The sequence below is a fragment of the Haliaeetus albicilla genome, chromosome 7 (genome assembly GCF_947461875.1).
Source record: "Haliaeetus albicilla chromosome 7, bHalAlb1.1, whole genome shotgun sequence".
In the NCBI taxonomy this organism is placed as follows: Eukaryota; Metazoa; Chordata; class Aves; order Accipitriformes; family Accipitridae; genus Haliaeetus; species Haliaeetus albicilla.
In genome coordinates, this window is record NC_091489.1 from 44,826,543 (window position 1) to 44,849,821 (window position 23,279).

The 23,279-nt window shown below is 42.7% G+C and overlaps 1 protein-coding gene across 5 annotated transcripts in view; it reads left to right on the forward strand.

Annotated features, from left to right (window-relative positions):
* Positions 1 to 1,072: 1,072 nt before the first annotated feature.
* The window catches only part of ZBTB44 (zinc finger and BTB domain containing 44), a 41,940-nt gene continuing 19,733 nt past the window's right edge, over positions 1,073 to 23,279 (forward strand). For 2 of the 5 annotated variants that reach the window (XM_069788173.1, XM_069788174.1), the window contains exons 1-2: positions 1,073 to 1,313; positions 20,299 to 21,368. In XM_069788173.1, the coding sequence (XP_069644274.1) occupies positions 20,351 to 21,368 (1,018 nt within the window). In that variant the 5' untranslated portion in view covers positions 1,073 to 1,313; positions 20,299 to 20,350. Of the gene's footprint in view, positions 1,314 to 11,552; positions 11,659 to 20,298; positions 21,369 to 23,279 lie in introns of all 5 variants that reach the window. The other 3 variants (XM_069788172.1, XM_069788175.1, XM_069788171.1) reach the window with 3 other exon arrangements.

Here is a 23,279-nt window from a genome sequence, read left to right on the forward strand (position 1 = left end):
CCGTGATTCAGGAGTAACCACGGATAGCCAGGAGCAGATTCTTCCTTGCCTTGCAAATTCCGTCTTGTTATAGCGGGAACAACCCGTTCACATGTGCAACCGGCTGAAATGGGGGCAATTTTTGTTTCTGCTTTGCATGGGAGTAGATTGCGACGGGAGGCAGCCGTGTGTCAGGGTTGCACGACAGCTCCCCGCAAATATAAAGCCAGCATAAGAAGCAGCAAAAGGAGAATTAAGCAGCAATTAAGAGAGAATTAAGAATCCAACCCTGGAGATTGCTGGGGCTCTGGTTGCCTCCCCAGTTTTGCAAGGAATCATCTAAAATGGTCCCAGGGTTTTTATGATGGAGCGGGAGTTTGGCCTCTTTGGTTTTTTGTTTTGGATTTTTTTTTTTTTTTTTTTTTTGCCAACGGAGCAGCGCGGCGTTTTCCAGGGGCCGGCTTGAGATTTTTTTTTTACTGCTGATCAACATTTTTTTGGATCGTGGCCTTTCAACCCGTTCCTTGCTTCGATTTACCGAGCGGGGGGAAATAAAATAACACCAAACCCCAATAATGGCAAACAAACCAATAAAAAAAAAAAACCACCCAAAAAACCCCAACCCCACCATAAAACAAGGCACGGAGAAAACGGTCGCGCTCACCACGTTAAATTAAATTTGGACCAAATTATAGGCCCGGGTTAAATCTGAGGCTCTAAACTTCGATCGGGACGCGGGTGGAAAGCGGGAGGACACCCGGCCCCGCTCCCCGCCGCTCCGCACTGCGCATGCGCCTCCCTCCCCGGCCCCTCCCACCGTCGCCACCGCCGCGGCCCCGCCCCCTCCGCGCCCCCCTCCCTCCCTCCCTCCCTCCGCCGCCGCCGCCGCCGCGGTGCATTGTGGGACACAAACAAAGTGCCCGGCCGGGCGGCGCGGCGCGCGGGAGCTCGGACGCCCGGGAAACTCCCCCCCCCCCTTCCCCTTCCCTCCCCCCTTTCCCCCCCCTCCCCTCCCCGCGAGCTCGGCCAGCGCGCGCGCCGCCGCCTGCACGCGCCCCCCCCCCCCCCGCCCGCCTCTCGCGCGGGGGGGCTCGCGCGCGCTTCGCCTTCCCCCCCCCCCCACTCCGCGCGCCGCCTGAGGGGGAGGCGGCGGCGGCGGCGGCCTCGTCCTCCTCCTCCTCCTCCTCCTCCTCCTCCTCCTCCTCCTCCTCCTCCTCCTCTTCCTCCGCCTCCCGGTCCGCCGTCATGGCCCAGTCAGGGCCCCGGCGCGGCCCCAGATAAGGGGGCTCGGCCTCCCGCCTAAGCCGGGCCCAGCCGGCCCCCACCGACCGCAGGTAAGCGGGGAGGGAGGACCGGGCCTGGGAGGCGGCGGGAGGGGGGGAAGGTGGTGGTGGTGGCGGCGGCCGTTGGTTCCCTCTGCGCGCGCAGGCGGGCGCCCACCCGGGGGAGGGCTTTGGCTGCTGCACCCCGCGGGGCCGTGTGTCCCGTCCCGTCGTGTCGTGTCGTGTGTGTGTGTGTGTCCCGGGGGGGGGGGAATGGCATTGCGCGCCCCACCCCCCCCAGACGAGGGGCCGTGTCACCCCCGCTCCTCCCGGGCGGGTTCCCGGTGCAGGGCCCGGGGGGTGTGTGTGTGGTGTGTGTGTGTGTGTGTGTGTGTTTATCTTCCTCCGGGGGTGGTGTGGTGGTCGTGCTGCCCCGTTGTGCGCGGTATTTACGCGCATCCCGAGGGAGCTGCGTTGCCTGTTGGAAGCCCGTGGGTGCAGTCGGCTGCCTGGGCACGGGCAAACATGTAGTTTCGGGAAGGGAGGGAGGAAGGGGGGGGGGGGGGAGTTTTGTTGTCTCCTGCATCCCAGCGGGATACCTGCTGCCTCTCTTTTTCCGCTGCAGGCTTATGGGAGGAAAAGAGGGATTCCCGCTAGCTGTTAGGCAAAGCTTGCTGTCCCTTTGTTGTTGTTGTTTTTTCGTTGTGGTTTGGGTTTTTTTCTTTTTTTTTTTTTTTTTCCTCTACAACACCCCTTTCTGCATATTCTTTACTAGCCATCTGTCAGGGTCTACTGTGCTGCCTCTGCTTGCACCCATGTCCACACACGATGAGGATATCGTAGTGCTCATCTGCCAAGATCTGTTGCATGTTTTTCTGCTCCCCTTCCATGTATTCGGGGTTATTTTCCTATATGCAAACATAAACATTGGCAGATGCTTTGGGGGGTATAGTCTGCTGCTTGCTTGCCAAGAGCCTATTGCCTCCTTTCATACACAGCGGGTAAGGGTACCACTGCCTTCCAAAATCTGCTGTACTTCTTTCCGCACACAGGTGTGTTGGGGAATACCTCCATGCTTGACCGCCACAGCTTGTTAAATACATATACCCCGGGAGGCTTCTTCCTGTGTGCAAAAAGCTGCAAAGTTGGGGGTTTTTTCCACCCAAATAGACATGCAGATATCTTCCACCAAAGCCTAAGGGACAACTGCTCCAGCCCATCTCCTGTTTATGCTGCGGAGCTTGTTCTGCCCACTGATGAGGGAGGGTCTGTCTCCTCCTACATTATATATATATACACGCACACACACCCCCATACACACACCAGGGTGATCCCACTGACTGCCTACCAAAAGCCAGTGTATCCCACGTTGTGCGTGTTTGCACACACCAGGAAAGGTGCAGGCAGCATTTTGCTGGTAGCCTTTGGGAGGCAGGCATTTCTCCTACACGCTTCCAGGGAGGTTTCCCCTGTTTGTCCTTTCATGTCTTGCTTGTTCCCACAGACGCCCAGCGGCAGCTGTTTCGGTGCCTGCCCCTAGACCATAGTACATCCTTGCTACACGTGCCAGAGAAGTCACCCGTTCTTACCCATTTCTTATCTCTTCTTGGCTGCGCTTCATGGCTGCCTGTTACATCTTTCATGACTGAGACTTTCGACCCTTTTTCTTCAAATGCCCTGCTGATACTGCAGTGCGATACACTCAGGTTAAGCCTACCTTGTTTTTTGCTTTGACTTCTGGGTTTGCTGAGCAGTCCGCCAGAGTAAAAAGAAGCAGTCTGCATACTTCCTAGGTGTCTGCAGATCCCAAGTTGGAAACCACGGGTCTAAAATACATTCTGTTTCTCTTTTCTGGTCATATACCTAATGTATCCAGCCCAGGATTTATTCTGATGTTTCTAGAAGTCTCCTGCTTTCATTCTTTTCCTCATGTGAGGTCCTCGGTTTGCCCTACCCACATGGGGAATTTCTTGGGTTTCCCAGTTACATGTTTTCCCCCTGCTTTCTCTCTAGGCTTCTACCTGACACAAGGCTTTTCCTTTTCTCTTTTCTTAATTTTAATTTTATTTATCCTTGGGGTGTCTAGCACACTTAGCTTTTACTTAGGTGGAGGTCACCCAGTTCACCTCCTGAGCTGATCCCTGGCTTCCAGCTGCATGTTTTTGTAGACTAGGTAGGTGACGTGTTGTTTATCATGTGCGGGGCATGCCTGTGGCACCGCTCTGCGGACCCTGCAAGGTGACACTGAGTAGGAATGGCTTTCGTGCAGGCGGGTCGCAGACGAGCGTCCAGGAGTCCTTTAGGGTATTTTGGGTGCGATGTGCTTTTCTCCTGCCTTTGAGGTCTCTTGCTGCAGCTCAGCATCTATGTGTAATGCAGATCCAAGGTGTGATGCACCTGGAGACCTTGCCTGGGTTTAAGTGCATCTATTTAAAGGAGATGGAGCTGAACAAGTGTTAACCTGCTAGCTTAGACACAGCTCTACCAGTACAAATGCCTCCATTGATGTAAAACTGTTTATACCAGAAACCAGTTACAATGCCGTAAGTGTCTCTCCCTAGGGACTACTTCTATTTAAACAGCTGTTTTTAATCCGAAACTTTAATTGGTGCGAACACTCCAAGCAGTCCCTTTCCAGGGGAAGGGAATTTCCAGCCCTACTTTTTAGTCTCCCCAGGTGGATGTTGTGCGGATGCTGGCTCATCAGGAGGGAGGATCGTGCCCGCTTTCCCACACAGAAGGTGTCACGCTGGTTTTGTTGACAGGGTGAGAGGAGAATTCTTTTTGTGACTGTGAGGTTTGGAGGTGGCGGGGAGAGGGAGGCGGGGGTGTCCTTACGTATTTCGTCTGCAATACCTAAGAGAAGTATTCAGCAAGTGAAACTGAATCCTTGCCATGTTTGTTGCAACAGGAGGTTAATCATAAACTCTGGCAACTTTTAAAAGGGGTGGTTTTGTTCTGTGGTGTCTGTAGCAAATATGTGCTGTTAGGAGGGTCTGGTCAGCTGTTGCAGAAGAGGATCAAAAGCAAATACAGCTTCCCGCCTGTGTGAACAAGTGTCCGAACGTTATTTTTGGTTGTATCCCGTGACTTGCTTGAAGGAGGCCTTTTATTTTTATGCCCTTCTTGTTAGTGGATGTGTGATGCCCGTGTTGTGAGGTGAATGGTGTTTGTGTGACTTGTCACTGATAAGGAGAAGGTCTTGGGTACTTTGTGCTTGTATTGGTTGCTTCGCATCTAGCGTTTCGCTGGTAAACTTCTTTTTCAACGGGCTTTGAGAACGTTTGAGTATATTCGTATGAGAAGATCTGGTGATACCTGTAACTTTTTAGGCATTGTAATCCGCTAGCTTAAATGAGAAGAAAGTCAAACTGTGACAAAGCAGTGATGCTTTTGCTGGCACGTGACGAGGAAGGAGTAGTCCCTTGACGTAGAAGGGATTGTCTGTTGACATTCTTCTATCTCGCCCGATTATAAGTAGGGTATCCCTGCTCAAATTATGCAACTGTGCAGACAGCCAGACTTCAGGAATTCCAAGTACTTCAACGTGTCAAGTGCTGACTTCTAAATTAAATGCCACGGTTGCCGAGCGCGTTCGCAGTCTGTCGCTTGAAATACGACATCAGTCTTGGAATCATGCGTGGCTGAAAAGGGACAGCAACTTAATTGCTTGTTTCTTTGCAAAAGCGTTGTGTAAGATTGCAGGAACAAAACTGGATGGGAGGGTGGGAGATGTGCCTCTACCTGTAATAGTGTTTCGGTTTGGAAGTAGGTGGCTAGTATTTCAGCAGTTACCAGCAGGAAAAAAAATGCTGAAAACATTGATTTACCTAAGAAGTTGAAACACTTCACACTCTTTGTAGCTGCTGCTGTTGCCTCGAAAGATGCAGTTTCTAGCGTATAGATCTAATTAAATAGTTGTGTACTTATTGCTAAGTAAACACAGGAGTCCATTACTCTTAACTTGCCTTGGAGATCAAATTGATTCTTCTAATGGTTTCGCTGGATGAAAACAAATGTCTAGTACTGCTTTGTATAAGGTGCCTAAATGAAGCGGTGGTGGTAGGAAACGAACTGCAAACCTGATGAAATGGCATTTGTGCGTACAGATGGCAAGAGAGGAATTGTAAACCCTTGGCATTTCATCTAATTCTTATGTTCCATTTAATCAAGTTAAGGAAGTGACTTAAACTATGCATTATTTGTAGATAGCGTGTTTTTAATATATTCCAATTTAGAGCTGGGGAAATAATTATTTCACATGAACAGATTTATCAGAGTATGTGAATGATGGGATAATAAGGACTGCAAAATGTCCGTTGGGCTCAGCATGTGGTCTGTGTCAGTGGCCAGAAATAAATAATTAGGGGGAAAGTGGAAGAGCATACAGAGTGCAGTAATCATTCCTCCGCGCATCTACCAGTGGTGAAGGGTTTGGAGGTGGCCCGAGCTAGAGGGTGTGTGCTGACAGTCATGTTTAATACTGCCTGTTGGACCTGTCGTCGATGGATGTGCCTAGGCCTTTAGAACAGTTTATACCTGTAGCTTCTACAGTATACCATGCGATGAATTCCACAATTTGTGCAAAAAGAATCCCTGGGTTTTGGTGTGGGTTTTTTTTTTGTTGTTTTTTTTCCGTTTTAAACCTGATGAATGGTAATCTCATTGAGTGCCTCCTGGTTTTTGTAGTATGAGAAAGAATATTCTTTTTTTTTCCAGTCACCACTTCATTTGCAGTTTTACAGAGCTCTGTGTTCTCAGTTTTTTCTCTTTGAGGTTTGGTTTTTGTTTTTTTTTTATTTTCCAAGCTGTATTGTCCCAGTCTATTTAGTACATCTGTCTGTGGAGACTGTTCTGCATCCTTTTATTTTATTTATTTTTCTTTGAGCTCTGCTATATTGTTTTGAGGTGATTTGACCACAACATTTATTTGCTTGCTTTACCCAAGAAGACCAAATAAAGGCAGTTTTTTCAGAGCATTAAGAGGTGCTTTCTAATAAAGGGACAGACACTTACTGTGTGTCATGTTTTATATTCAAAAGTACAAATGAACATAGTAATTGTAGTGAGAGCTATTTTAGTAGAAACACAGTTACAGATACTGAAAAAGATCTTGGTTTATAAATTAGCTACAGATGGTAGTTGATATGGCATTTTGTATTTGGCTGTTACCGAGAGTGCTTTATGGAAAAACTGCAATTATGGCAGGTACTTGCCAGACTTAAGTGTTTTGGAAACATGAAGATGCCATGTCCTGTGGAGACCCAAGAGCCTTAGAAATCACCAGTGGGTTTGGAAAGAACTAGTGGGTTAGGGGACAAGTTGGTCCCATGTTAGGGGCAGATATTTACACAGCATTGGAGCTCTGCAGGCCTGACAGTTTCTGCAGTTTTCTTTCAGTGTCTTGGGCTTTTTTAAGTGGGTAAATAGCCCTGTTAAGAAAGACCTACCCTGAGACATTTCTGTGAAATGTTAGTAAAGATGCTAAAGACTTAAAAAAACCCCACAAAACTCTCCTTCTCCTGAGCCTGAACCATGGATATGGTTCTGCCAGTCCAGGTTTGGCCATACAAGGGAAGAAAGTTAGAAAGCCTATACAGTTGCTGCTCACCTGATAATGTTATTTGTGGATAAATACAAGGGTTTTTACTTTTCAGGGCCAAGAAGAACTCCTTTTAGGCATTTAAGTTTATCTGCATAAATGAGTCATTAGGAAAATAAAGGGTACACATACTGCTAAAAGGGCGATGACACAACCACATTCCTGCCTTGCTTAAACTTGTTCAGGATTCTTTGTAGCTGCTTCCTGTTTGAAAGGTGGCTGCTTGTTTATGTGTCTGTGACACCTTGACTAGCTGGCCGCAGTCCATGCTGTCTGGATTAGCGATGCCTTTTTGCCTCCTCAGATTGTGCACAATGTGTGACTTTGCCTTGATCTCTCCCCTTTGCTCTTTACGCAGGTTTTTCCGTGGCGTTGCTTGTCAGCGCAGGCTTCCAGTACTTAGGGCGTTGATGGGGCTAGTGTGCTTCGGGGAGATTTAAGATTTGCACTGGACTTAAGAAAAATTCGTTTATTGTAGTTAACATGGATTTCATTAAGGTGTAACACTTCCTTGCTAATCAAATAAAAGTGAGAGAAGGAAAGCTGTCATTTTTTGTAATAAACTTGAATACTTCAAACAACAAATCGGTTGGCAGGTAAGCTTTGTGGTGAACTAGTAAAAACTTGCAGTTAGCCAAATTTGGCTGTCACAAACCTAATGATTGTGAAATGCAGTTACAGTCATTTGTTTCTATAAAATGAGGAGACAGGTTTGTCATTTCAAAGCGACAAAAATTAAAGCCTCGTGCACAATAAGGTAGGAGGCACAGCTTGGGGTTGATAGCAGAGAGGAGGGATTCTTCAGCTGCTGAAGTTTGGTTGCTGTTGGCAGCTCTTGGGGCGTAACGTGCCCGGTTAGGCCCTGGTTTTGTCTTGGAGGAAATGAAGAAATAATTTCTTTTCCAAGTGTGGTTTTCACTATGCCATCGTTAAAATTCTCTGAAACTGACCCTTTTCTGTCCTAAAATGTGTCATGTGCCCTTTTCTCTCTTCAAAGACATGTAGTAGGACTTGGCATTATTCTGTAAATAGGCATACACGTGTGTGAGGAAGCACAGATAGTTTTTTGGGGGTTGTTTTGGTGGTTTTTTTGTTTGTTTGTTTTTCCTTTTGACTCCTTCATGGATCTAATGCAGTAGTGCTACCATGAAAATCTTGAACTGTACTAGAATATTTTGGTATGTAGATACAAAAAAGCTTGCCATTTTTTCTTGATATTTCTTTCACATGGTATCACCAAAAAGGGCTTGGAGATTTTTTCTTTTGTTAGTAATTTGGGAAGATGGATTGAGTAGTCTTTTTGATGTATATTTTTCATAAGTTTATGTTGATGTGCTTGCAGAGCTTCTGAAAGTGAAGACTGAAATGCTATGGGTAGCCATGGTAAAACAAGAAAAAATAGCTCTCTGGAATTAGTTTAAACTAGAAGGTTGCTGCCATGTGAGAAATAAGAGTACTTTATGGATATTTTTTGGCAGTTTGCAGTACTTAGAAGAATTGATAGTTCAACTTGTGGTTTTTTTTCTTTTGTGTTGTTCATTTGTAAAGACCAAAGACTATAAAAACAAAGCTTTGCTTTTTATTACACAGAGTGGGAAACGGTCATGTAATGGCTTTTCTACACTGAGAAATTTGGGCAAAACTTAACCAGAACTTGCACGGAGCAAAAGTGTAAAGAAGGTATTAAGATCACATAAAAATTATGCATGAGCACTGTCGTGGAAAGAGTGGTTAAATTTGAATGTGTGCCTCAGGGACGTAATGCATCGGTCCGTTCGGTATAATCTGCGTGTGGGGCTTACCTACCTGAGGATATGAAGAGGACTATGAATTCACTTGTTGCTTTTATTCTAGTAAAAAAAAAAACCCAAAACAAAGAGAGATTTGCTCACATGTTGATGGCATAAGCATCTCTAGGATGCACTTTCAGGGCAAACCACTGTTAAACTAGTGATCTCATAGTTTGGTCGTGATTTTTCAGAGAACTGGTGAAAAACAGAAATTGCAGGGCAGTGAATCTGTTGTGAAATATCTTAATACATTCTATCTAGTGAGGGTCGCACATTAATTTTTATTATGAAAATAAACATAATTGAGTATGTAACGAGCTTTTAGCAGTTACTGCTCGTATTGTTAAATGAGCCTCAGTTTTAAGTACTACCAGAAAATTTGCTTTTATGTGTTATATGGAACACTAATGTGAGATTCCTACAATGAAAAGTTCAAAGTGCTGGAGGCTGGGGAAAGTGGCATTTATCTAGTTTGCTTATTCAACCATGTGAAAGCTATATTAGGCACATCAAGTTTATACTTTGCACTGCAGCTTCAAAAAGGCAACAAGTTAAATTTGAGTCCTTTGAAGTAGTGAATGGCAACATTCTGTTCTCTGAAAGAGCTGACTTCAAATGATCACACCAAAACTTGAAAAACTCTGTCATGGCGACGGAAAACAAGACTTGGGGGTGGCGGGGGGAGGCTATGAAAATGTGTGGAGTTTCTTGCATGTCATTAGGAATAAAATGTAGCCAGGCTATTGTACCTGATTGCATTCCTGAAGCTCTTTGCACGTTCTGCACCAGAATGGTGCAAAGTTGCTGTTTTAATAACTTTAATAATCTTAATTTTTACTTAAAGATTTATTTGAGTTCAGCTGTTGTGTGAAACGTGGAATTTGTTGGAGCCAGTGAAACTCAGTTACATAGAAAGGTACAGGGTCTTTTAAGAAAATGACCTCTATCGTCTTTATGTATCTGTAAATGGTTTCAAGAAACATCTTCTAGCTCTTGCGTAAAAACCATCAGTCGCGTCAGATCAACAATTTACGTACAGCACACACTACCGTACTGCCCTGATTATTGTAATCTCTTCTTTTAATTAGATCCTGGGATTAAGAGCTGTCTTGCTGATCAGTGCACTTAATGTATGCCCTATCAGTTCTAGCTAGTATGTGTTTCTAGCTGAAACATTGTCTGGTTAAGTCGGATGCTCTGAAAAGATCTAAGCATAGTTTATTTTACAGACATGTTAAGGGGGAGCTGCACAGAGAAGAAAAACACACCAAAAAACCCTCCTGAGTACCTTTCCAGAGGTTAAAATAGATATTGACAAATACCTGACAAAAAATGAGAGATTAAAATAGTCTGGTTGTTCTGTGGGCCTTTCAGTTAGCTGTTCAATTTAGTTTAGTAGTGTGGAGATCTTACTCCAAAGTCACTTTAAACTAATTAGCTTCCAGATTATAGGTCAAGTCCATTACTAGCTCCCTAATATATAATGTCGAGGTTTTGATTTCATACTGTTGGGTTTCCCATGAATTTTGTCCTATTCCTAAGACTCCAGTTCTCAATCATTTGTTTTTATACGTTGTGCTGATGATACATCTTAACCTTTTCATCAGCATTTTTTGAGCCAGTGTCTCTACCTACGGAAACACTCAGAGATCATTGCTAAAACAGGTCCTTATGGCACTTCACAGGTAAATTCTTTAACCTGTTATTTCAAGTACATTAATTACTTCTTTTCAGCCAGCCCCTTAGCTTAGTTTGTCTATTAATCTCCTTGCTTTCACTAACAACTTTGTATGTCATGTTATTCAAACATTTTAATGAAGTTCTCATCATATGTGGCATTTCCTTTTTACTGAAAAATACATTATCAAGTCTGTTTCACATACTTTAGCTTCAGTAAACACAGGTGGTGTCCCATTTTCTGTTTGTTTTTGTATTCTTCATTCTTTTCTTCAGATTGTTTTCATTTAGCCAGATTTCTGCAGTTGTATACAAACACCTATAATCATGTATCTTTGAGAGATGAAAACATCTCTATATTTTTAAATAATCGGAGCTTCTGCACTAAATATTTGAGATGAAATTAAGACAGTGTTAATGTTGCCAGGCTTTCTGGCAGGTGTGTACCAGAAAATGAGACAATCTTTGAACAGTCCTGCCTCTCCTCCCAATATACTAGCACCTTTTCCTTGAGAATTAAAACATCGGTTTGCATGTTTGTTATCACAGCAGTGTCTAATGGAAACATTTCTAGATTAACTTCTAATGAAAGGAGTGGTAACATGTTTTACACACCTACAACGTGATCTTTAATCTTCAAGTTTTATCTAGACTAGGAGTTGTAGCTATGCTTTAATCTTCTTGCTGGATTAATCTGGCACACTCAGTGCCTACATACAGATCTCCCGATTGTCTGTCAGTGGTTCCCAAGCTTTTTTGGTTACAAGCTCTTGTCAGCTCTCAGCTTCTCCCATCAGTCAGAAGGGTCTGCTGTTGGCCATGGCCATTTACAGTGCTGCGCAGACTAGGTCTCGTTGCCCAGAAGCCAACGGGACCATTTAGCAGGTTAAATTTCACTATGTATGACTTGAATTCCAGCTCTGTGACACTTCCGCAGTTAATAATTTCTCAATTTATCTGTGAATTGGTTATCTGCTGTAGAACTGCCTCATGACAGCTGTGAGTTTGTCAGCTGCAGAGACCAAAACTCTCATTTGTCTCTCATTTGGCCGAGACTTAAGCGCAGTTCCTGCCATAGAAATGAAAAAGAAAGGTTTACAGTGTCACTTTCCATGAGGAAATGACAAGCCAGAGCTGCCTGAGAGTCTGCTGCAAGTATGTGGCTGCTAGTGAAGTTAACGAATGTGGCCTTGGCATCTGTAATCTATTACAGTCAGGCAGATGACTTCTTAATTCTGCCAGATGCAGGGGTTGGAAGACCTCCTTTCTGAGTTCCAGGACATGCTTGGGGGTTTCAAACAGATACAGTCTGCAAAGGACATGCTGGAGGATGTGTCAGCCCAAATAGGTAAGTTCCATGTCTTATTCTGTTCCATCACTGGGAAGTTTTTGAAGGTTTGTGGAGGCACTGGTATCGATGGATCCAGCTTGGTTTGGGGTGCACGCGTTTCATCCTCTCTGCTGTGTGCTGGGCTCTAATGTAGGCTTCTCTTTAGGCTGTAATACTTCTTCCTATCAGCCTGCACCCAGGCTCTCTTTAGTATCTCCTGCCATGCTGTCAGAACATGACTGCTGAATTTTTACATCCAACTTCTTCATTTCCATACAAATGACTAATCAGGAAAACAAAACAAAAATCCCTGAGACACGTTGCACTTTACATTATATGTAGAAACAGCAACTCCTGAAAAATAGTCATAGTTTAACTAATGGTTTACATCTTTTTCTGTTTTATGACTTCATGGTACAAGAACAACAGCTCTGTGATATGTTTTATGTTGGTTTTTATATTCTAAAATAAAAGTAGTAGACATGTTCCTCTCTTTTTCATTACAGTAGATGTTGCTCTTTTCATGTATCCAGCAAACATCCCGCTTTTATGTGCGGCAGCAGTCTTGTAGCATGAGGAAGACTTTGGTCTTCTCACTCTGAAAATCTGCACACTTTTTACTTGAAGCTTTATAGTTTAGAACCAGTACAACCGAGATGTTTGGAACTAAGCAAATATTTCTGATTTATTCTTGGTCTGTCTTGCTTTAACAGCAGGTATTGTGTTGTTTGTGTGTTTACTATCCATGGTGTAAAAAAAAAAAAAATAAAATTCTGCAAAACCAAGGACGAAATAGAAGAGCATGCTAAGGTATTGTCTGTCTTTTGGCAAGCAAAATCGCAATCAGGTAACAGGAATGTGCAGAAGTGCAAGAACAGTGCCTTTCCCCATCCCGCCTCGCAGCAGAGATTTGGTAATACGTTGTTACCAGGGTGTCTAACAAGATGCTTTGGCTTCTCTCACAGGCCCCTTCACTTCTGTTCAGATCAGCTCTGAGTCAAGACAGCCGCGCTAAGTGGATGCGTTTCTTGCCCTGCGTGCCAGGAGGGCAGTAGCAGTTGAGGGACGGGCTACTGGAGTTTTGAAAGGGTGCTGGCCAGGAATATGCTCTGTTCAGTCAAAACTTTGGAACCCAATTCAAGGTGGTGAATGAGGATGACAAAACGATTTTGCTGAGCAGGCCCTGGGCTCATCATGACAGAAGCTGAGGAGAGAGATGAGAATTTTTGTAACTGTTTTTAGGAATTTGCACAGAAATGGGAGCACTCTCGTTAGCCTTGTACCTGGTGCATATCAGTTTCCTCTCCACTGAGTAAACCACATGTTCCAAAATGCGGAGAGCTTGAGTTCAGTGCATTCAGCAGCAGCATTGGTTTCTGACCAAAGCTTACACCTTGATGCTAATAACAGTTAAAACTGAAAGCCAGAACAGGTAAATCTTGCTATGTCTTGTATGGGAATACACTTCAAGAAGTTAATTAGATTAACTTTTAAAAAAAAAAAAAGGCAGCAATTAAGGCACAGTTGCCAAAAACAGTACCTGGGTTTTGAATGACAAATTGCAGGGGAGATAAGTGGCTGGGAGCCATGGTATGTTGAAGAGGAGGGGTACCAGCTCCTTCTAAATTCAATACACAGCTGAAGCTCCAGTCATGCAAACCGGTTTAAGATAGCCTGTATTCTGCTGTGAGGGGAAAGAAGTCTGTTGTTACTGCAAAAATTGCACCCTGAACTTTCCCTTAAAATGTGTATGTAAATGTTTTCTAATTTTGTCCTTTCAGAACTATTCTGTTGCAGCTGACCTACCATCTCAATTTACAATAAAACCATTTTGTAGAATAAATTGCTGTTTTTGGCACTCCACTACTTGTCTCAATGCTTTCACCAGCTCTGAGAATTAAAATGCACCTACCAGATTTGCGTCATGCAAATCCACTTTTCCACCATCTGAGATATGAGTCGTTCTTTTCCTATCCACATTAAAGATTAATGTTTTCAATAGCAATGATAATATTAGTCAATGCTCTAACTGTGATCTAGGACTTTGCCATGCCCTCACACATCTTCTTTCTTCTCAGGGCATGTTAAAAAGTTAAAGCTTTTGTTTTCTGTTATTACAGGGTTTAATTTGGGGGAAACTCAAGAGATGTGTTAGGAATATGAAACAGGTATTTCATGGATACTCTGGGCCGCCTTTGTTTCTGAGTAATTATTTTGGAAGAGGAGCTGTTGGATGCTTTTTCTCCTTGTCCTTTACAGATAAATACTATTCCTGGTCTATTGGAGAACTTACAGTAAAGGAACAATGTGTGCTTATACACTTGCCTCTGTTTGCTGTCCTACAGAGGTTTTACCTGGGTTGGTACCAAGCAAGTAAAATTACTATGGACCCTGGCACAGCTTTGGATTTTCAGTTGTGCAAATTTTTTCAACAATTTTTTTGTGAAGAGTTGTAGCTTTGGTGCTTTGACTTTGTAAACCGCTGGCAAGGAACTTAGCTAGATCCTTACGAATTCATTTAAGATTGGGGGGAGCTTCTTGCCACAATGCAGTTTCCGCAAGTGTTAAACAGAGGCCTGGGTGCATAGAGTTCATCTTTCATGTGAAAATTATGCAGGCTTTTTACACAGACCTGGATCAATCAGAATTATTTGTGTGCACTTACACATTTGAAACCATAGCTGCTTTCTGATAGTGTTTTAGTCTGCCTCTATGAAACTTAACTGTAATTCTGCCACCCTTCTGCAGTAGCTTCTGGTGGTCTGTACCTAAAATTTAGGAAGATCTTCTTTTGGAAAGTCTCTTTGCCAGGAATTTTTCAGAGGAAGTGGTGGCTGCTTGTGAAGCAATTTGCCACTGTAGCATCCTTGGTAAGTGCTCCTGCAAAAAAAAAAAAAAAAAAAAAAATGTGATGAACGCAGGTACAAGCTTGTCCATGAGTACGAAAAAGCTAACACGTGCTTTTTGCGAGCAACACTAATGGTAGCTGGAGTCAATGGCCTCAAAAGCTCTGGCACATGAACTTGTCAAAAGTGGTGTGCCAAAACCTCAATCTTAACAAAACAAATGGCCTTATGTCATCAAATGTAGTACTTCTGGAGTACGTAGGAAAAGCACAACATGCTTTTATATGCCTTCTCCTGTGAAAGGGAATATTACTACTAGCAATAAATAGGTGGATTGTAGTATTTCAAGTGTTCAGCTTGCTAGGTGAAATTGCTCTACCATTAAAGCTCCCAAGTGGAGTTCTCCAGAGTTACTTACCTTGCTGTCAGTGATTCTTTGCTGGGCAGACAGAGATCTTCCCAGAGGACTGTCCAACGTGCAGCTCAAGAGCCCTGTCCAAGAACAAAAACACCCAACAAACTCCTTAAAACAGAAAATGCCTGAAAATTGTCCTCTTCTGTGAAGCTGGGAGGAAAGGGACACAGGAGCAACTTCAGTGGGAGTGGTTTGGAGCATAGAAGTCTGGTTCCTGAACCGACAGGCCAGGGACCAGGTCAGCCCCAGTCCTGAATGGTCTCCTGTTTTTTGCAGGGTATAGTATCACCTCAGCCTCCGTTTATAGACTGCAGCTCGGCATCTATTTCAGGTTTTAACATAATGGTGTTTATGAAGTGGCTAACTTAACAGTAGCTCCTTTGTGCACTTACAGTTTGAAGTATGCTGTCCTAGAGGAAATTGAAGTTCTGAAACACTGCATACTTATCTGGATGGTTCATTTCCCTGGTCCAGTCACCCACTGCAGCTAAAGGTTACAGGTTTGCATTCCACAGATTCCAGTACACCAAAGTGGATACTGCACATTGACGTAATTTTGAGCAAAGAAACCTTGTATTTGCCTTCTCTTTTTCATAAATACCATCAGGCTTGGCAATGGTGGGCTGAGTTCAAACTAGGTTTACTGACCTGACTTAAAATACAGTTTTAAACAAAGTTTAGAAGGTGCTGTTGATTTGTTTGAAACGAGAACAGTTCAGCAGCTCCAGCCAGCAGTTTTGTCATATGAGCAAGGCAAGATTTGTAGTGGGAGATACTATCTTTTATTAGGCCAGCTGGTGTTGGGGGAAACAGATGCGTGTTTAGATACACAAGTGTTTAAAGTCTGAAACAGAAATAGCAAACTTGAAGTTAAGTACATGCTAAGAGCAGTTGTTCTAATTCAATTATAAACTTAATTATACTAACCAGTTAGACAATTTGAGGGACCAAGGGGTGCTGGTACCTATGTAGCACAGTGAGAAGTTGGCAGAGGTAGGGTGGTCCAGGTCACACATTTATCCCCACAGAATATTTGTCTGTGCCTGGGCTGCTGCTGCTGTTTATGGGATGGTGCTGTAACCAGTGCCTAAGGAGTGGTCTGGCTTAAAAATAAATTTCAGAAAAAAGGTAACTTGTGATCTGATTTCCACCGCAGCCTCACAGTTGAATGAGTGTATCTGAGGGATTGGTGAGCACAAGGGTGGGAATTTCCTAAGCTTTTTGGACACTAAAGCCAATGTGGCATTTGTGTATCTGAAGTCTGTTGGGATTAGTATTCAGAAAATTTAGTGTTTTCATGATATTTTGTAAGTTGCCATGGGTCAGGATACAGAGGTTAAAGGTGATATGGTAGTTTTGTGGTGCTAAAAAATTGCTCACTTGTGTTGTAAAATGATGTAGCTAAGTGAGAAACTGAAGGCAAACAGCTCTGAGTTTGATTCACTGACTCTCCAAAGAAAAAAAACCCAGGTTATTATAGGTACCATGTTTCAAAACCAGTGATGTGAGCCATAACATTAGGCAGCAGGTGAATAAGGAGCTAACTTTTGGGTAGGTGGAAGTAGGCAGGAACACAAAGGCAATATTTTTCAATTCTGCTACAGTTTCTATTCCATTTATACAAGGTAGCCTATGCTTTCACCTTTACTGTTTCTAAACTCAGAAACTTGACATATGTTTAATCATTGTCCCAAAACAGTGTATGTGAATTGGTAACTGTTGCTAAAACTTGATTTTCAGTAGCCTTGAAACAGTAAGAATGAACTAAGTTATTTTGAACTACTTAAAGGTCAGGTCTACTTTAGTGCCCGAGGATTTAAAAAAAAAACCAAAAAAAACAACAAAAAAAACCCCCAAACCCCGTAATTTTCAAATGAATTGTACCAAGTTTTTGGTATGCTAGCAGTTAGCTTCAGACTGCTTTCGGCTAATAGTGGAGAAAATTCTCCTTGCTCTGGAAGTCCTGAAGTGCTCGCATTTGAATTCTCACCTTCTCCAGGGATCCACGCTTTGGTGGTGAATCCCCACACATTTCCAGTGCAGGAATGCACACTGGAAAAACCATTCTCTCGAACCATAAGTGTCTGCGGCAAAGTTAAATACAGTGTCCCGCTAAGCATATTTTTTAAATTTTTGAAAGTGTCTTTAAATTTCACCGTGTTTCTCTTGAACTTTGAAATACTCAAATGTATTGTGGGACAGGGCATAAGTATGTGCGTGGGGATTGTGGGGAGGAGGAGCCGTGCTGCCAGCAGCTGGGAAGGAAAAGCAAGCCACCGTTTCTTTGATACCAACCCCAGTCACTGCTTCGGGAATTGCTCATGGTTTGTGGCTCAAAAGATGAACAACAACTTTTCCAGCTCCAGCCCACTTATCGTTTAGTTAATGTGTGCACCTTGATCTCCCCACCCCAAACACTCCCAAGGTACTGTGTATATTTAGTCCTAGTTTATGGTTCTTCAATCACTCCTGAATGTAGCACCTTATACCTTATGGTCTAACAACTGCTGTCGTGGACTATCTAATAATCAATCGGTAATAACACGTGACAAAATGTCATCTCGAAATGGTGATGATCCAAAGATGTTAGACTTGAGGTGAAGTTGTAACATTGCAGCCCTTTACCCTCTTCTGTCACCATGACTTAGTGTGGCTATAAAAGTGCCCTATGCCACTGAAAGATTAACAAAGAGAATTGAACCATTTTATAACCTGGCTGAGCTTTAGCATGCTCATCTTTTCATGCGGAAAATATTTTCATATTGTTTAAATTACCTTGTAAAAATATTTGACGTTTTTACTACCTCATTAACTGTAAAGAACTGATATTGTTGCCCCTCCTCAGCCCACCCCTTATGATTTTTCTGAAAATAGCATGCATGTGCATACGTCCTTTGTCCACGCTGAAGCCTGTGTAGGAGCCACTTGTTTGCATGGTGGTGTCAGTGCAATAAGGGGGAAGGTCATTTAACAGAAGTGACTTCACAGAGCAATATCCCACATTCATGGCAGGCACACTGCTCCTGTAATAAATTTAAATCCATTTATTGCACATCACTGACTTCCGCTTTTTTATTTTAAATTCTGTAACCAGATCAAGGTCAAGGAAGCAACAGATGAAAGGAGAAGCGGAAAGGAAGCCAGAAGAGGGGAGAGGCGGGCAGGAAGGGGGAAGCAGGGCAACAACGGTTCAGAGCAGGGTTTGAAGGAGGTGAGCAGAGTAGAACGCTCACACTTAGAGACTGGATATGAGCATTACGCATTCGGATGAACAGAGAAGGAAAATGGGCTAGTCTTCTGGGCGTATAATAGGGAGTATTGCTTGCCCAGATTTTTCTCCTTGTTTTATAATTATGTATTGGTACTATTTCCAAATACCAGATATACCGTTGATAGTGCTTGCGAATGTATTATTCTTTTTGTAGCCAGTTACTGAACAGAAGTACTTCTGGACTTCTGATATGCCAAGGAACTGCTGCAGTGACTGGGAATTCAGAAGGAAGGGTATCCCAAGACCATTTTAGAATATGCTGTTACAAGATTTTACTGTAGTGTTTTGGTCTGAGATCAATTAAATATGCTTTTCATTTGATTCATGCTGGAGAACGAACAGTCTGGATCTTTAGATGCTTCTTGAGGTCGATATGTTTTCTTTCACTGAAGGGAGTGTTTTGCTTGTGCTTAACTTCTTCCTGTGCAGTAGTGTGAAATTGCATTTTAAATCCAAATGGCCCTTATAGTTTCACTCAGAGTTTATATATATTTTTAAGTGTTAGTTAATCTGTTCTCTCAGATAGGTATTTTTCCCCTGTCTGAAGGGGTTTGCAGTATCAGAAGTGAAATCATAGGAACAAGAAGCAGCCAAGGGTAAATGTCTGTAGACCAAGGTAGTAGGCTCTGACAGCTGCCATTTAAATAATGTGCTAAGACTTGTGAGATTTGTGGTAAGTTGTTCCAAACTTGCAGTGCTCTTTGTATCTGTGAAGGTCTACATGAGCAATTTGCAAGCGTGGTATGTTTTTGCATACGTGTAAAGGAAAGGAGAAGGATGATGTGAAGAAGCTGGCTGACTCCAGGAAATAATCAGATCCAATTATGTTGCTGATGTTTAACCACCAACTTTGCTGAGATGATATTTCTATATCATGTTAATTGTGTGAGTCACATGGAACACAGAAGACTTTTCATGGGAGCCTTAAGAAGGTGAAACATGGTGGCTTATATTTCCTTTACAGTGAAATAATTCAGAAATAATTGGAGAAAACCCAGGAACTGATTTTTCTTGTTCGGAGATGCTCCGCTCTCTGCAAGCAGAGACAGCCTTGGTGGTTACGGAAGTTCCACTGTGCGGGCAGAGGCTGTCTGGGCGTATTGCATCTGGCTTGGCACAGTGTCTTTCCCCTGTGTGTTGCAGAGGGAGTGAATCGTGTGGATCAGCTTCATCTTCCTCAGATCAGAGGCATTTAGCTTTCAGATACTGCTGGAGCCTTAAAACTTGCAGGCAGTGCAGAGCATACCATTCCTTCTACTCTTTTAGGGCCTTGCACAAAAACCATGCATTTGCTTCCACATGTAGAAAACTGGTCCCCAAGAAGGCAGTTTTGTATTTTTCAGAAGAAAGAAGTTGCCCGCCTTGTATTATTTATCACATATATAAAATCAATTTGTGTGTATTTGATGTAAATCTAAACTTTCCTTTGGGGTTTATAATCCATTGTGTTTTTGAAGGAATTTTCAATAACTTCTCATCCTAGTCCAAAACTATTTATTAAAAGCAGCTTTAGGCAATGAGTACCTGCACTACAGCAGGAAAGCAGAGCTATTGGCAACTGTTATTTTACGTTTACTAGCTTGAACTCTGTCCTCTGAAAATTCATGCTGTAGTTTCTCTAAAGCTTTTCTGGTATTAAATACCTTCTCTGGGAGATTTGCTTGCTCCTGCACACTTGTAAGTGGACCCAAGCTAATGTCTTCTCTACTTAAAAGAAACATTTGACAAAGTCTGTCAGGCTTAAGAACTGTAAGCAATAGTTTCCTGGGCCCAGAAAATAAAAATATGTTTCTTACACAGATGATTGTTTCAAAAATGCTTTCTTTTTAGTATTACAGGCATTTGTATTTCTCTAATCGGTGTTAGGAATTTGTTTTGAGTGGGCAGTAGCAGAAATGTGGAAGATTATATTAGTGACAGATTGCAAATAATTTTATCTGTGTTTTTGAGAATTACAAGTAGGTAATTGCATTTCTGTAGAGTTAGTCCATTGCACAGTCTGGATCCTAGAAAAACCTGACCCTAGAGAATTCAGCTGAATTATCTTCATACAGAGTCTTATAATCATGAAGCCACTTTGCTGTTGCTTTCAGAGATGAAAATGACAGTTTTCCTCTTTGTTTTAGGACACCTGTGATCTCTCGTATGTGGAAAGAACGCTAGCAGAAAGGTGAAAAAATGGGTGTTAAAACTTTCACTCATAATTCCCCTGCTCACAGTCAGGAGATGCTGGGAAAGCTGAACATGCTCCGCAACGATGGACATTTTTGTGATATCACCATCCGCGTCCAGGACAAAATCTTCAGGGCGCACAAGGTGGTTTTGGCAGCCTGTAGCGACTTCTTTCGTTCCAAACTTGTCGGCCAAGCAGAAGACGAGAGCAAGAGTGTGTTAGACCTGCACCATGTGACAGTGACTGGTTTTATACCTCTTCTGGAATATGCTTACACAGCAACACTATCTATTAATACTGAAAACATTATTGATGTGTTGGCTGCAGCCAGCTACATGCAGATGTTCAGCGTTGCTAGCACGTGCTCAGAATTCATGAAGTCCAGCATTTTATGGAATACGCCCAACAGCCAGCAAGAGAAGGTGCTGGATGCAGGACAGGAGAACAGTGCAAACTGCAATTTTACTTCTCGAGATGGCAGCCTTTCTCCAGTTTCTTCTGAGTGCAGCGTAGTGGAAAGAACCATTCCTGTTTGCCGAGAGTCGCGAAGAAAGCGCAAAAGCTACATAGTTATGTCTCCCGAGAGCCCCCTTAAGTGTAACACACAAACAAGTTCCCCCCAAGTGCTGAATCCTTCAACTTCTTACCCGGAGTCCAGAAATCAGCCCGTGGACTCGTCCTTAGCTTTTCCCTGGACTTTTCCTTTTGGAATTGATCGAAGACTTCAATCTGAGAAGGTGAAGCAGGCGGAGAACTCTAGGACTTTGGAAATGCCTGGGCCCTCCGAGTCCAACAGAAGAATTGCAGATTACGTGACTTGTGAGAGCACAAAAGCCAGCTCTCCCCTTGTGATTGAAGAAGACGTGCGTGTCAAAGTGGAAAGGTTAAGCGATGAGGAGGTTCACGAGGAAGTATCGCAGCCTGTTAGTGCATCCCAGAGCTCTCTGAGCGATCAACAGACAGTCCCAGGAAGCGAGCAAGTGCAGGAAGATCTCCTGATCAGCCCACAGTCTTCCTCTATAGGTATGAGCATTTCTGGGGTGAGATATACGTACAAATAGGCATGTGTGCACTTGTGATTTTATTGGAGGAAATCTGCTTCGTGTTTTTTCATGCTTTACTTTTGTGAAACTGCCTGGGTTTTCTCCTGTTTTATGAAATGTTACATATAAACCCCAATGTGGGGACGGGACTTGGAGGTCTTTAAATAACTTTGCAGAAGGCAGCTAAGAAAGGTAAGCCTGTTGGTAGACCTTATTCAGAAGAGATTGATAACCCCTTTTTACCTCTGGCTGCTTGATTGGGGAAAGTAATTCTGTTTTCATTAGTGTCAAAAAGCATGATCTCAGCTGAGCTGTAACAGCAAATCTGAAAGGCTTGTGGCCATAGCCACAGAGGGATAGAATGGTACTTTGCATCAGACATAAAATCTTGTATTATCGTGACAGAGAGCCTTTGTAAGAAGATTTGCAAAATAAGTGGCGGAACACTGTCATCTTAATGCCCCAGACGAAAACAAAACCACACAGTCATAATATTGAGAATCTTTCCATTTCTGTGGGATTTGGTTCTCAAGTTGCTTCTTCAAATACTGCCAATTGCTGAGAGAAACCTTTTCCATGAAAGACAATTTGAAGCCAGTTTTGGGTTCTTCTAGCAGGCTGTTGTTTATTAATAGCTAATACTTAAAGGTTACTGTAACAATCCCTTTTTTCCTCTTTGCGCAGAATGTATTGAATGGCTTTTAGTAAGTCAGAAGATAGATTGCAATATTTCTAGTTTAATTACCAAAATTTTGCCTAAGTCAGCTACTTTGCTTTCAGTTAAGTGGCTTGACCTGTGCTCGGTAGAGTTTGTTTACTGAAAGATTTTTAATAAAGCCTGTTTTGTTTGAAGACCGTAAGAATGGCAAATGTACTGGTCTGCTTCATTCAAATAATGTATACATGAAAGGCTGCCTCAGTTAATTAAATAAATAAACTACAACAAAGTAAATAAATGTAGTCTAGTAGCCTGCATTATTTGTTTTGTTTGGTGTGTGTAACGCTGTGCCTTCTCTGAAGAAAGTGAGTGTTAGATCAGTCTGACCATTCCAGGATTGCAATATATAATCCGTGTTGTTAAACTACTCAGGTAGTACTCACTAAAAAGAAATGAATATATTTTCCATTTATCCCATCCTTCAAGACTTTATGTTGTTGGTTTTGTTTGCCAGTTTGTATAGCTCATGTGTTGATATTTTAGATCGGTAATGCTTTTTCCAAAAGAAAATGTTTTATTTACTGGAGACAAGGCTGTTTACTTTTTCTGAGAAGCAGACTTAATATCAGTTTAAATATAAATCTTTAAATGTAGCTTGCCAAAATAGTGCATAAACTAAAAGAAACAATTTGTTTGCTGGGTAGTCTCCAGGAAAAGTGGTCCTTGTTCAAGAACAGGTTTAGTTTGACTCAGTTTTTAACTCATCATAGTAGGAACTTCAGAAAGGCCTCGCCAGGACCATGTGGTAAGAGATGCAAATTATTTCATCAACATAATTGTACCATCACAGACAAAATAGAACAAGTAGAAATAGTGATTAGGGAAAGTTAAAAATAGCATATAAAGTGAAAGGAGGGAGTTTTACCAACTATAAATATCATAACCAAGCAGCTTAAAAGAACAAACTGGGTGTAAACTCTAGATTACAGATGGGTAGCATACGATTGACAGAAGTTTCTGGAGGATATCCCTTGGAGTTAGAAATATCAGAAAAATTGCATACTCAAAAGTGGCTTCAGTGAATTGGGACATGAGAATGTGAGACTAGGACTAAATTGTAGAGTGAGAGGTGCCGCTGAATGCTATAAAACCTCCTTTTCTAAGAGAGTCTTAGTGTTAAACAAAAAATACTTTGAAACATACTTCAATAGCCGGGCACCTTACTGAATTCTG